Below are 13,699 nucleotides of genomic sequence, written 5' to 3' on the forward strand. Positions count from 1 at the left end.
ACCGACCGCTCTGCTCTACCAGGGCCACCACCACGGGCTCGACCTCTTGACGACCCACACGCCGCGCTCGATGGTGTTGATGACGACGAAGCCGCTCTTGAAGTACGGGTAGTGGCTCCAGGTGCCCGTGTAGTTGGTCACGCCGCCGCCCGGCTCGCCGTCGTCCTCGGGGAAGATGTCAAAGTAGGCGACCTCCCGGACGTGCTTGGCCGTCGGGTCCCAGCGGACGGACGAGACGTCGAGCATGCGCAGCCCCGCGCCGTAGTTGCTCTGGTACGCGAGCCCGCGGTGCACGAACTGGTTGTGGTCGACGCTGCGGACGGTGCCCTTGAAGATGCCCGTCTGCTTGGGCCGCTCGAGCGACCGGATGTCCCAGAAGTACGTCACGGGGAACCCGTCGGCGGCCGGGCCCGTCTTGTTGCGCTCGTCGATCTCGTCGTCGAGGATGAGGAAGTCCTGCCAGTTGGGGTCGAAGACCCAGCCCTGGTGCGTGTAGGTCGCGCCCTCGTAGCTGGTGCGTGAGATGATGTTGGTCGAGTTCTTGTGCGTGACGTCGTAGCTGGTTTTGGTCAGTAACCATCTTCCATTCACCCCCTAGTGTGGTGGTGGTTATCGGAACGAGAGAAGCATGAATATGACTGGACTCACATCGTCAAGGTGTCCTCGTTGTATCCGTAGCAGATGTCGCGGCCCCAGTACTTCACGTCGGGCCCGCGGTACACGATGCACTGGGCGTCGTGGACGTAGCCGTCGCCGGCGGCGCACCCCAGGTACAGGGGGTTCGTGATGTCGGCGAGGTCGAGGAACTGCAGTCCCGAGTCGCAGGGCAGGTTGCGGCGCGGCTGGGCGCCGACGGCGACGGCGTAGCCCTTCTCCTCGTTGACGACGACGTTGTGGCTGCGGCCGAGAGGCAGCGCCTCGGTCCAGTGCGCCGTCAGGTCCTTCTGGTTCGAGAAGACGACGGGGTTCTTGGGGTCGATGGTGAGGAGCTATCGTGTCCGTGTAAGCCCAGGCCAAGTGTACTACTGAAGGCAAAGTATGTGGAGAGCCGCTTACCTTGCGCAGGTCAAAGAACTGGATGCCGTGGCCCGGGGCCTCGCTGCCGACGACGAGGTAGTTCTTGTACGTCTTGATCTCGCGCCAGATGCTCGGCTCCGAGTAGTACGGCAGCGTGCCGAGGTAGATCAGCTTGCCCTTCTTGGAGATCTCGGCGAACGCCGTGCCGTCCCGCTGCCCGATGGCGAAGAACTCCCTGCCGTCCGGCGATGTCCAGCCCCAGGAGCCGGAGCCCCTGCCGGTGGAGTTGCCAAAGGCCGCGTGAGGCTGGAAGTCGTAGAGGTCGAGCTGGTGGTATATGTGTGTGAGCAGAGCTCCCTGGCCGCAAGTACGTTGCGCGGATGATTCGTGCCGCGTTGGTTCCGTCCTGGGCATCACTTACATCCTTGCATCGGAAGGTCTGGAGGGGATCTCCCTTGACGATCTCGACCTTGCCGTCCTTGCAGGCGAGGTAGTCCTTGACGCGCCCCGTCCATTGAGTCGAGTCGAACTTGCCCTCGGCCTCGGCCTGTTCCCATTGAGCCTACGCGGTGTTAGTCGCAACATGGACAAAGTAGGCTCTTCCTTTTTTCAACTGTATGACCCCTGACTTACAGCCTTGTACTCCATGTTCTCCTGATGGGCAGCGCCGGTGTTGTACCAAGCCGAGAGCTCGGCGTTGGGCTCCAGCTCTTTGGCAACGGTGACCCCCGAGAGGGCACCGACGGCGAGAGCCAAGTGAGCCGTTCTCATCTTGACGGCTGGGCGAACGCAGGTAAAACAGCCAGGAGAGAGTCCGAGGTTACCAGGCAAGTCAAGACTCTATTTTACAGAGGTGACGAGCAGAGTCCTGGTCACTGAGGGCGAACGGAAGGGGGGAACTCGTCATGGCTATATACCCACGCAACGGCCACCATGCAACGGCCCTCAACGCGCCTCGACTCAAGAAGTGCGATATTTAACGCGCATTTCAAAAGTCCCAGCACGCAGCGAGCGGCCGGCCGCCGCGGGGGTTGCAACACGCCCGCATCTCGTCCCATCAGCAAACCCCCCGTCGTCATCATGCACGATCTGCAGAAGGCCAAGCGATGGCGACAACGTCGTTCGAATAAGGCCATCAAAAGTGGTGTAAGTGTGTTGCCAGCAAGTACCGGCCGGGCTTTGTTCCCCCCTCCCCCCCCATCCCCCCCATCCTCCTCGGCGGTGTGGGTGGCTCTCGTCTGACCGGCATACGCATCGCGAACCCGGCCGGCCGGGGATGAAAGAGGAAGGTCGGAAAGATGTCGCAAGCTCTTGGCACTATTGGTCTACCATCATCGCCAGAGTCTTTGGACAAGAGCAACCAGGAAAAAAAGAAGAAGGGAAAATAAAAAGATTGAACCCCGCATAATGAAAACTGCGAAGCGGAGTTTTCATGACTGAAAGTGGAAGCTGATAATGTTCGGTAGCCAGCCCGCTGGACTGGCCTTGCTGTCCCTTATGTTACTTGACAAGCGAACTTGGGTACGTCAGTCAACAGGGTATCACCGTATCAATCGGCTGGAGTAGACGACAAGGATGCTGCAGGTGGCAATGTCACCGCATACGAGGCCATGTACCTGGTCGCACATGTACGTCGTGAGGGGGTAACCAGCCTACAACTCGGAGCTTTCTGTTGGTATCTGTCAAATTAGAGTCGAGGCCTTGGGAGCATGAGAAAAGTGCTGCTCAAGGCCGAGTTTTATTTATTTATCCAAAAAAAGAAAAGAGGCTGCCCATATCTACATCTGAGCTATAAACAACATAACAATTACTGTTCCAGTTACTTTTTGATACAATACCCATCTTGACTCCCCAATATTCTACCATTCAGGCTCACCAGGTTCTCCATAAAGATTCCAATCCGTCCAGTCAACACTCTCGTTTTCATACGCCATCAGTTCTGCCCTTGATGGGAAACACCTAGCGTAGAAGTCTAGCGTGTCCGCATTCACCATTCTGGTCGGCAGGAGCATCTGCAAAGCTTCCCCGTAGCCAGCAATGTACGAGATGCGTACCGTCTCGTCTGGATGTTCATCGAACCCCCGGATATACCGCGCAATGGACGCCTCGCCCTTATCCCAGTAGTCTGACGGAACCCAGGCTTTGGCGGCATCGTCGAATCTGTCTTCGTCTGCCTTGAACACGCAGTGGTAGTTTGTTCTCCCCCGAGTCTCTCGCCATCCCCCTGGTTTGTCGACTGCGGACATGTGCTGGTCAGTAGTCATCCAACCATGCGTGACCGCAGGCAAACTCGCGCGGGTGATGGCCTTACCCAGGTAAACGCCATTGCCAATCTGGCTTCCAAACTCGCTGTCGCGGGCCGGATCTCTGAACGGGGCGTTTCTATCATTGATTATACGGGCTTCCGCCTGCAATGATGCGGTCAGCAAACGCAGTCGAGTTGAAGTTTGCACCAAAAACCGGCTTACTTCTGCGACTACACGATAGCCAATTACGATGCGAGCTCCTTGGCCGCTGGCACACAGATACACCAGGGCCAAGAAAATTGAGTTCCGGTTGATGTTGCCCAAGAGCATGGCTGCAACTGCAGAGATGGTTGCAGGATCTAGATGCTGGAACAGTCCGCCATTAGCAATGCTGACGGTGGTCTTTACACTCTTTAAAGAACCAAGGTAGCAGTCTACTTGCAAAAGGAGAGGCTAAAAGACAAAGTTCTCTACTGAAGGTGCTATAATTGAGTTCTTGGTCATTTCAAGTTTGGGTGGTCAATTTTCCTTTAGAAGGCACAGTGTTTTCGGTGAGCTCCGGCTCTTGGCCGATTCTTACAGACGGTGACAAGGTAGTGTTAATAGGCTCAGTCATGCGTACATGGAGCGAGAACTCTGCGTAACCATTCTCGTAGGCTTGGACCGCGCCTACGCAGCCAGCCCGCACCCCTGTTCTAGGCGCCTAGACCACTCACTCACTGCCTGGGTTGAACGAAGCCTGCGGCAATCTCCTCGTGTCCGCCTCGTGCTCGGCTGAGCCGAATGATCGGGTCGTTTCTCCAAAGGCCTCCCTAGTGCCCTAGGGTCGGTCGTGTGCGTTGTAATCTCCAAATCAACAGGTGGAACGACCAGGACCTCTCCCTACGCGACCATTCGATCCCCATCTCAGTCGTCGTACTCCTTGGGTTGCCGCGGGTCTCACCAGATCGGGGGCGCCGACCTACTTCTACGAGCTGGTCCTTGTGTCGGTAGCCGCAAATCCGAAGACGAGGCACTTGGCTAGTTGGACATGAGTATCGCATCTCTTCCTCTCTCGTCCAAATGTTCGTTACCCACGGCAGTCACCAATGAACGAACCCGCCCGCTGATGTCGTGCTTGGAAGCTTTGAAAAAGCCAACCAGCCGGTTTTAAGCTTGCATTTATGCTTCCGAACTATCCGTAACCAACGTCCCACAACGTGCTTACCGCTAATGGAAGGTATCATTCGAGCTGCATTTCCTTTGGTCTCGATGTGGCAGTTGGAACTTGAGCGTTCAAGCCGGCGCCGGTTGCGCCACAGGTCGGTAACGGTTCCAGGGTCTGGACCCCAGAAGTACAGACGGGGGCGAGAGGCGAGTGGGGAAAACAAACCTCTTAAGGTTACATTCTTAGAGATGGTGTTCGTTCCGCTTTCTGCTCCAGCGAGCCGTTGAACAAATCAAGAACCTGAGAAGCATCCCACTACCTATACTCGCCAGCGTGTAATAGCTCGATGCACACCCAGTCGATTCAGCTGATTCACCACACAAACAGATGGGATTGGGCACAGTAGAGAATGAATCTAGGACTCTGACGATGATCAGAGTCTTCCTTCTGTAACCTAAAAGATGAATGGTTGGTTGGTAATTAAAAGTCCTGGGAGGGATCATCCTGCTTTTCTCTACTGGTCGAGAGTCTGTGGTGTGATCTGTGCACCACTTTAACGAACGAGTACTCCCTGAACCTTGAGTCCTACGGTACGTGTTACTGCCGGTACAGTACGATGCTCAAAGCAATGAGCTGTTTGTACGTTTGGGGTCAGGATGAAATTACCTGTACTGTCGATCAAAATATTAGTTCATGGAAGACCCCAAGATTTGCCCAGGTAATCCGTGCAAGCTGCAATGCTCCTACAGCTACACTTACAAGACAAAACCAAGACAAAAGAATGCAAGTAGAGTGAATGTCCTGCAATTTTCAACATCTCAAAAGCAAACATGAGCTATGCGAGGAACCGTTAACTTGCCCACCCCCGCCTAACGTCACCACAGCCCACAATCGACTCACGACCCGGTCTCGGGTACTGTCGGGCATGGAATATAGACTCTACTCCCCCGCTTCATCCTCATCCAATCATGGCAGAGTGCCAGAGTGGTTAATGGGTGTGACTCGAATTTCGAATCGCTATCACATGGCTTCGGCCGCATGAGTTCAAATCTCATCTCTGTCGTAAACTGGTTCATCTTTTGCTTTTTTGAGGGAGTTTGCGCGGCTTTCCTACAAGTCTGCTGGTTCTCGTCCTCTCCCTCCCTCGCTGGGTTCCGTCTCGTGTACCCAAACCATGCATACATAACATGTAGCCTTCTTTTGCCTGTTCCTTGACAGTAACACACACCCCTTCGAGACTTGACAAGTTCGATCCATCTTCATAGTGAGCGAGTTGAAACTATCCTTCCCGACTCAACTTCCCGCGCATCCATCCATCCACCAGGCCCCGAGGCCTAAACAAGCAGCTGTATGCGCCGTTTTCCCTCGATCCGGCAGAACTTTGCGCCAACAACCTGGCGATTCGCGAGAACGCGGACAAACGAGCGCATAAGATTCCGGCAATGAGCCGCCGCCGGCCTCCTCGTACACTTCTCCAACCGCAGATGTAGAACCAAGTCCGTTTATCGATCTATATTCCACAACCACATGACAAACCCCGAGTTCTACATCATCAACACACCACGCCATGCCGCTCACGATGCGCCCGGCCACCCCGGCCGACGTCCCGGACCTCGCCGCCATCTACTTCTCCGCCTTCCACGACAACCCGGTGGCGATGGCCTGCTTCCCGGCGTCCTCGCCCGCGTGCCGCGACTTCATCGCCGCCTCCTTCACGGAGGAGATGGCCGACCCGCGCGCCCACTGGCTCGTCGTGACGGACCCGGACGCCCCGGAATCCCCCGACCAGCCCATCGCCTGCGCGAAATGGGTCCGTCCCGCCGCCGCCGCCGCCGGCGAGCCCAACGTCCACCCGCCCCCGGCCATCGACGCCTGGCCGAAAGAGGGCGACCCGGCCTTCGCCGACCGCTTCTTCGGCGGCATCAACCGGCGCCACGCCGAGATCATGGCCGACGTCCCGCATTACTACCTCGAGCTCATCGTCTGCCGGACCGAGCACCAGGGCAAGGGCGCCGCGAGCCCCTTGCTGCGCTGGGGCTGCGAGAGGGCCGACGAGGACGGCCTGCTGGCCTTCCTCGAGGCCGTCCCGGCGGCCCGCCCCGTCTACGAGCGGTACGGCTTCCGCGCGCTCGATCGGCTGGAAGTCGCGGCGCCGGGTGGCGGGGTCGTGACGCAGGTGTTCATGCTGAGGGAGGGCAGGGCCGCGGACGACTATGGGCGCGTCGTGACCGGGCTGGGCAAGTCGGAGTAGGTCGAGTGCCGGCCGGCGTATGCATCGGGCCGCATCGTGTGAATTGCCTCCCGAGACATGCACGACATGGCAACCCGGGTTCATGTGGCTCGCCACTTGCACAAGCACAACCCCACCATGTTGCATGCACTCTGTACAAAAGTTGAGTTGAGCGTGGATATACAAAAGCAACTCACAGGCGCGCAGCTGTGTTACATGAATCTCAATGATTCAAAGCACATTGCTTACGTGTCCAACAACTGCCTTGCGACTTCTTTACGATTTCAAGTAGCCCCGAGGGTTAGTTTATACTGGTAAAAGATATATATAGTCCAAATCATATCGACAGGGTTAGGACAGAGGTTCCCTTGTCCACGGTATCTCGGTCGAGGTATATGTTGAATCGTTCATGAGTCTCCCACAAGGCAATATCCGCTCATCGTAACCGTGCAACCCCCTACGCCCCCATATCCAGAACTCAACACATGCTTCATTCATCAATCAATCCAAACGTCTCCGGCGAGCCCGGCAATTCCGGCAAGTCCGGCGATCCCGGCAGGTCCGGCGAGAGTTCACGGACAATCGACGTTGTGCTCGCGACGGATTCTTGCCACGCTATCCTATCGTTGAACGCCTGCAGGAACCTCCTCACCTCCGCATCGAGTTGGAGACCCTTCACCAGCTCCGCCTCGCTGGTTCCATCTATCCTGAGGCCCCGGAGAGACCGTGCTCGGCTCAGCGCCACGTAGGCCTGCCCCTTCTCGAAGACGGAGGCTAGCTTGACGATGACGCGGTCCAGAGATAGGCTCTGGCTCTTGTGGATGGTCAAGGCCCAGCCCGGAACCAGAGGGATCTGCGTCCGCGACAGGAAACTGTAGGGGGACTTCGTGCCGACCCAGTTGACTGTGGTGTCCGGACCGATGACGCGGCGCAGGCCGTTGGCGAACCTGACCTCGGGGACTACACGCACTCGAGTCAAAATCGGGCATTGCCGACACCGAAAAGGCGGTGGGGGGTGGGGGGGAGGGGGGTTCATCACTTACGAAGGAGTTCGCCTCCGTTGTTACGCAGGTAGACTCGATTCTGATCATATCTCTGCTTGGCGGATTGAAAGCCGTCTTCGTCGCCTCCGTAGTTTTTCTGCTGTGGCTCTCCAAAAGTGTCTAACCGGGGTGCCATCAAGGACCTTTTGTATTTTTCCAAGGCGGCCTGGTATGCCCTTTTATCTTTTTTGTAGTCGCTCTCCTGCGGCTCTGTCAAAGTTTTCGGTCCGGAGGCCGGCACAAATCCGCAAATGACGCCCTGGCTACCGTTACAGAGTCCTGCCTCCAAGTTGATCTGCAATGGTGTTAGACAAGGTGGATCTGGCAACCCTTCCCCCTTTTGTCCCTGGGACGGACTCTTCAGACCGGCAGCGGCGTGGGAAGTCTTACATTGGAGAGCAAGATGACAGGCATGTGAAGCTTGAGCGCCAAGCAGTGATGGTAGCGGTGGTCTTCAAGAGACTTCAACTCTTTCCGTGAAGTCGGCGCTCGACCTGTAGGATCTTTATATATCTGCGCCATATCTGATTAGCACTCGCATGTTCAGCTCTTTGGAGTGGCAGTAGACCAGTAGCTCGGCCAAACGCTCCGGCAGAGGTCTCGGGCCATCTCACCGTGTGCTTTTCAAATTCGTCTTCGGTGATCATGTCCCTAGGCGGGTCGCTCACATCCTCAATTTCGCCCCGTGCTTCTTCGCCAGATCCGTAGAGGTAGCGGTAGCGGAACTGGTCAAGAGCCCAGTACTCTCGCACCCTGCCTTTGAGCCTTGCAAATTCCTCTTCGTTGTAATCTTTGACAGCGTCCCGAAGGCAGTACAGCCGAGTCCCATTCTCGACCTCGCTCGGGTGTTGGAGGAGAAGCCTCCTGTCGGCCGCCTCAAGGTCCTCGCCCAGCCGGCACTTCTGAAGAATCCTGACAAACTCTTCATCCTGCTGCCGATGGATCTTGGTCAGCTGGACGTATATGAAATTGCACCGATTCCATTCCGGGGCCTTGAATGCCCACTTGTCCTCCTCCCGGAAGACGCCGTGGTCGTCTTCTCCAGGACAAGTGTACCAGATGCCCGTCGGTGCGGTCCCTGTGCAGACCATCGGTGTGCCACAAGTCAAGCAGTTCCTAAACGGCTTCACTGGGGGCAATTGACAAAAATCGCCGACAACAATGATCTGCACACCTCCAAAAGGCGCCGAAGAGCCCTCATCTGCCTCACACCTAATGTGGGCCATGATTCTGCTAAGGCGTTCGAAGACTTGATTTTCGACCATGCTGATCTCGTCAATGATGAGGACCTGGGTCTTTATGAGCCGCTCCCAGGTGCGCTTACGACGCGACGCTTTGATAAAATCGTTGAGTGACTTTCGCATGTATTCAGGTACCCAGGCGGCGTAATTGAAGATCGTTCTACCTCCGATGTTGAGAGCAGCCTGGCCGGTGGGTGCGAGGATGTGGACGACCTTGTCCATGGCCAAGAGCTTTTTGTGTATGGCCTTGACGAGGACCGATTTGCCGCAACCGCCCGACCTGCAGATAGGCAGCGTTAGTGGCGTATCCGACGCAGACGAACGACCACCAAAGACAACAAGTGGTTCGACCCCGTGCGGTACGGCGAGGGCTTACCCAGTGATGAAGAGGTTGCGCCCTTGGACGGCAAGATCCAGGGCGTTTTGCTGTTCCTTGCAGAGAACGGGTTCCCGGGGCAGTTCCGCCTTCCCAGCCTCCGGGCTGGTAGTCGGCGTCGGCGGCGCTGCGACGGCGGCGTTGGTCGCGGGGGGTGTGAGTTCCGGTGGCGGGGGGGAAGGATCTTGCGCGTGCCGGGACGGCTCCGGCGTGAGTATCTCGACCCTCGTTTCGTTACGCGGTTCGTTGCGCAATTCTTTGGGCGGTTCGTAGAGTGGTGACTCTTGAGACGGTCCTTTGGGCGGTTCGTAGGTCGGTCCGTAGGTCGGCTCATAGGTCGGTTCGTTGCGCGGTTCGTTGGGTATTCCATTACGCGGTTCGTAGGGCGGTTTGTTGGACGGTTCGTTGCGCATTTGTTTGGGCGGTTCGCAGGGCTCGTTGCGTACTTCATTACGCATTTCGTAGAGCGGTTCTTTGGGCGTTTCGTAGGGCGTTTCGTCGCGCAGGTGGTGACGCAGAGCCTCGTGCGACTGCTCCAACCGTTCGTAGAGCCCTTGGCGCAGAATGGCGACCTGGAGCCAACATCAGCCCTCGTTCAATGGTCTGCACTTCGTCGTGCAAAGGGGGGTTCCTCTCGCTCACAGCAGCTTCGTAGGTCGTGGTGGACTGGTCTGTATGTAGTCAAGGGACGTCAGCCGGGAAACAGCTGTCCACAAGCTTTCAGCAGAGACGTCGTCGACAAACCCACATTTGTTGCCCTTGAAGCCAGTGACCTGCGCCTGACACGTGCTCCAGTCTAGGAAGATGCCGCACTGGTGGCCTTTCCAGACCACGTAGTACTTTGCCTTCTTGCCGTATAGTTGGCGAGGAATGTTTCGCGTGTAATCCGCCATCAACCTGTCCACCCGGTCGCTGACCCGATCCGCCGCGTCGGCGGCAGACGATGATGGGGTGGCCTCTTGTGGGAAGTACGCCGAACACGACCCGTTGTGCGGCGTCGCGCGGTAATTGGGACTGGTGTACTCCTCTTCATCGCCAGATACGAGGCTGATGTATTCGGGCCCGGGTTCAGGCGCGCGTCGTTGGCGCTTCGAATCCGGTGTCGGCAGCGATCCGTTCCGTGCGTGGCCGCGTTTGTCGGGCGTGACTACAGAGGAGAAGAGAAGCAAGGTCAGTCCATGTTCTCGAGTCGGGCGGCACAGCTTCTGCCAGAGAGGAACCTACCTGGGATATTTGCGGCCAACATGGTTGCGGTTGTCGGCACCACAAGGAAATCGGAAGGTCGGTGGGATCAAATAGCTGTACTCCGTACAGTACCTGCGGATAGAAGGAGGGTGGGGGGGGGGGGGGTCCAGAGGAGCCGGAGGGAGGCACCGGAGAGGGTGCCGGAGGGAGGGGAGAGAGGACCGTAGAGAGACAGCGGAGGGAGGGAATGGGAGGACCGCCGTAGGGAGGCACCGGAGACAGCGGAGGGGGGGAGGCAGTTGGCGATGACGCGCCGGCACGCGAACTGGAGGATTTCGGTGTTTGTGTACAAGTGCAAGTACCTGTACTATGCAGACAGGGGCGGCACATGCGCACCCCTGGGCGGCTGACTCCACTACCGAGACTAGCTAGGTAATCTATTGGTTACCTGACCCTGCTGCATCTAATCGATTGGTTGACCCACAGCGGCAGGCTAGCTTACGGGCCGGGGATGTACCGTAACATACCTAGGTACCTACCTCCAGTAGTTGCTATTTAAGAGCTGTGTTTCTGTACCTAAGGTACTTCAGGTAGCAAACACATGCACTTACAGGGTGAGAGGTATCAATTACATGACAGTCGATAGAGGTATTCCCACCAATAACTATCAATTAGGTGTCCTCAAGACGAGGAAGCGTATAATGACGAAGAAGTGTACAGATTAAGCATGTATTTTAGAGAAGGTACTGATATATTCTATGGTTGTTGAAAACAGTCAGGAAAAGAGAAGAAGAACAGTCTAAGTTGACGAATCTGGACAGCATCCGTGGCGGAACGCATCACAGACTGCTTCCTACGCAATCTGGCCTTGCCCATATCAAGTATATCTAGGTAGGTAGGTACTGACAAAATTAACAAACGAAAGCAGTTGAAAACAAATGTGAAGGTGAGAAAAAAAGAGTGGAAAAAAAGGAAAAAAAAGAATGAAAATCAAACAAAATCAAAAACGGCCTAAGGATACTGCGTGGGCAGCCGGTTGTTGAAGCTGAACATGTGAGTCGGGTCCCACGTCTTCTTCAGGCCCGCCAGCCGCGGCAGCTTGTCCTTGCCGTAGATGTTCTCCAGCTTCTCGTCCCCGTGGGCGTAGTTGACGAAGATGGTCGCGTCCGGGTACCCGGACGTGGCCACCACCACGTCCCGCAGCTCGCGCGACAGGGCGCCCGCGGCGTTGGCCGTGGCGGTGTCTCCCTGTTCCCATGTCATGGATGTTTGGCTGCAGGGGTGGAAAAGAAGAGAGAGAACACGTCAGCCAAGTCTCCAGCAGGAATAAGAAAAGGAAAGTATTGGATATGGAGCCAAGGATCGAGGTCGAAGGTCGGAAACCCCCCCCCCCCCCCCCACCGCCCTCTTGGATGAGAAGTGCAAAACTCACAAGTATCCAGTGGTCTCTCTCCACGGCCAGGCCGTCGCGTCCTTGGAGACGGACGCCATGGCCTGGTTCGGGTAGAGCTCGTACTGCAGCGCGCTGCCGCGGCCGCCCGGGTGGTCCTCGAAGAAGCGCGCCATCTTGTCGAACGTCTTGTCCCACGTGGCGGCGCTGTAGTTGCGCACGTTGACGCTGTAGATGTCGCGGATGACGCCCTCCTGGCACACGGCGGCGCCGAAGCCGCTAAAGGTCGAGTTGATGAGCTTGTTGGCCGGCACGTTGGACGACACGGCGTACGGCGGGCGGAGGTCGAGGATGGGCGCCAGCACGCGGCGCGCGTCGGCCTCGGGGCCGACGTAGATCCAGTTGGTCATGACCTGCGACTGGCCCACGGCCGGGTCGTAGACCTGGATGGCGATGCCGGCCATCTCGGCCGGCATGCGGCCGCTGTACGTCTCGACCGCCTTGAAGAAGGCCGACGTCATGTTGGCCGGGAAGATGAGGTCCGTCGTGAAGATGTTGCCCTTGTTGAGCAGCGGGTGCACGTTGAAGGTGGCCGACGTGATGATGCCAAAGTTGGCGCCCGCCCCGCGGATGCCCCAGAACAGGTCCGCGTTTGTCTTCTTGGAGGCCTCGAGAACCGTCCCGTTGGCCGTGACGATGCGCACCGAGACGAGGTCGTCGATCATCAGGCCGTACAGGCCCGTGAACCGGCCGACGCCGCCGCCGAGTGCCACACCGATGACGCTTGGGCAGTAGGCTGTTCCGGTTTCTGGATTTGGAAGGGTCAGCAACAAGAATCTGACAGACTTCTTGGCGTGGGGGAGGGGGGAGGGGGGGCGGTTGGTAAGTTAATGTATGCGCAACACCAATGAACACTCACGAAGGAAGAATCCTGCCTTGTGGACGAGGTCCAAGATCTCGTTCACCCTAACGCCGGGCCCGACTGTCAAGGTCTTCTGGCCCTTGTTGATCTTGATGTCGTTGAGAAGGCTCAGGTCGATGGCAAGACCGTTGTCGAGGTCGCCGACGGTGGTGGTGTAGCCATGACGCCCTCCCGTTGCAAGGAAAGGGATGTTGTTGGATGCCGCAAGGTTCACCTGAACATTCCCGTTGTCAGCAAGCCAGTCTCTTTCGACGACTTTCCTCTCTCCGCCTGCGGGGCTCGGTGGATGTTCCGTCCTCCTCGCCTGCATCACTCACAATCTTGATGACATCCTTCTCCGTGGCGGGGCTGATGGCGGCCGTGTAGGTTGGGGGGTTGAAGACGGTCCACCTCTCGGTAGCGCCGATGAAAGCTGCAGAGTCGGGGAACGACAACGTCGTCTTCTTGGACCATTTGTTGGCTGGATCCGACAGGACGGACTTGACATCCACCCGTTTCACGACGGCCGCATCTGACCCGGCCACACAGAGTGAGAGCCAGAGCGGCAGCCACAGCAACTTCTTGAAAGACATGGTAAGACTCTTTGAGAAATCTTCGAAATGGGGCTTTTGTCTTTGGGATATTTGCTTGAAAATCGTAAAGAAAAGATTGCTAAGGCGATGATGGATAACAAAGTCCGTCTGGGAGAAGAGCGACGACCTTCGTCTTTTTATCCTTCCCAGATGGCCCCCAGAAACCTCCCCCCCCTCCCATCCAAACCCAACGGCACAGTTCTTCCAAGAATATTGATTCTCACTTTGAAAAAATAAGGCACCCCCGGCTGCCTGGTCTCTCATCGAAAAATACGCCACATTCCCGCGACTATTGGAAAGGCTCCTTCTTTCGATAGACCATCACCACAT

The 13,699-nt window shown here is 57.0% G+C and overlaps 5 protein-coding genes across 5 annotated transcripts; 1 reads left to right on the forward strand and 4 right to left on the reverse strand.

Moving 5' to 3' along the window:
- Positions 1-15: 15 nt before the first annotated feature.
- CH63R_03943 (uncharacterized protein) lies at positions 16-1,788 on the reverse strand (the record flags this gene model as incomplete). Its single annotated transcript, XM_018298918.1, has 5 exons — positions 16-559; positions 649-989; positions 1,057-1,374; positions 1,439-1,579; positions 1,651-1,788. The coding sequence occupies 5 exons, from the start codon at positions 1,786-1,788 to the stop codon at positions 16-18; spliced, it is 1,482 nt and encodes a 493-aa protein (XP_018160164.1).
- A 1,088-nt stretch (positions 1,789-2,876) lies between these two features.
- Positions 2,877-3,593, reverse strand: CH63R_03944 (uncharacterized protein; the record flags this gene model as incomplete). The annotated part of the gene is made up of 2 exons (XM_018298919.1): positions 2,877-3,425; positions 3,486-3,593. The coding sequence occupies 2 exons, from the start codon at positions 3,591-3,593 to the stop codon at positions 2,877-2,879; spliced, it is 657 nt and encodes a 218-aa protein (XP_018160165.1).
- A 2,384-nt stretch (positions 3,594-5,977) lies between these two features.
- CH63R_03945 (Acetyltransferase) lies at positions 5,978-6,661 on the forward strand (the record flags this gene model as incomplete). Its single annotated transcript, XM_018298920.1, has 1 exon — positions 5,978-6,661. One exon carries the CDS (start codon positions 5,978-5,980, stop codon positions 6,659-6,661), a length of 684 nt encoding a protein of 227 aa, XP_018160166.1.
- A 469-nt stretch (positions 6,662-7,130) lies between these two features.
- On the reverse strand, positions 7,131-10,546 carry CH63R_03946 (ATP-dependent DNA helicase PIF1; the record flags this gene model as incomplete). The annotated part of the gene is made up of 8 exons (XM_018298921.1): positions 7,131-7,600; positions 7,684-7,978; positions 8,074-8,196; positions 8,298-9,204; positions 9,301-9,872; positions 9,943-9,971; positions 10,049-10,447; positions 10,525-10,546. 8 exons carry the CDS (start codon positions 10,544-10,546, stop codon positions 7,131-7,133), a joined length of 2,817 nt encoding a protein of 938 aa, XP_018160167.1.
- A 1,367-nt stretch (positions 10,547-11,913) lies between these two features.
- Positions 11,914-13,369, reverse strand: CH63R_03947 (FAD binding domain-containing protein; the record flags this gene model as incomplete). The annotated part of the gene is made up of 3 exons (XM_018298922.1): positions 11,914-12,683; positions 12,795-13,011; positions 13,115-13,369. The coding sequence occupies 3 exons, from the start codon at positions 13,367-13,369 to the stop codon at positions 11,914-11,916; spliced, it is 1,242 nt and encodes a 413-aa protein (XP_018160168.1).
- Positions 13,370-13,699: the final 330 nt, after the last annotated feature.

The sequence above is a fragment of the Colletotrichum higginsianum genome, chromosome 3 (assembly GCF_001672515.1).
Source record: "Colletotrichum higginsianum IMI 349063 chromosome 3, whole genome shotgun sequence".
Taxonomy (NCBI): Eukaryota; Fungi; Ascomycota; class Sordariomycetes; order Glomerellales; family Glomerellaceae; genus Colletotrichum; species Colletotrichum higginsianum.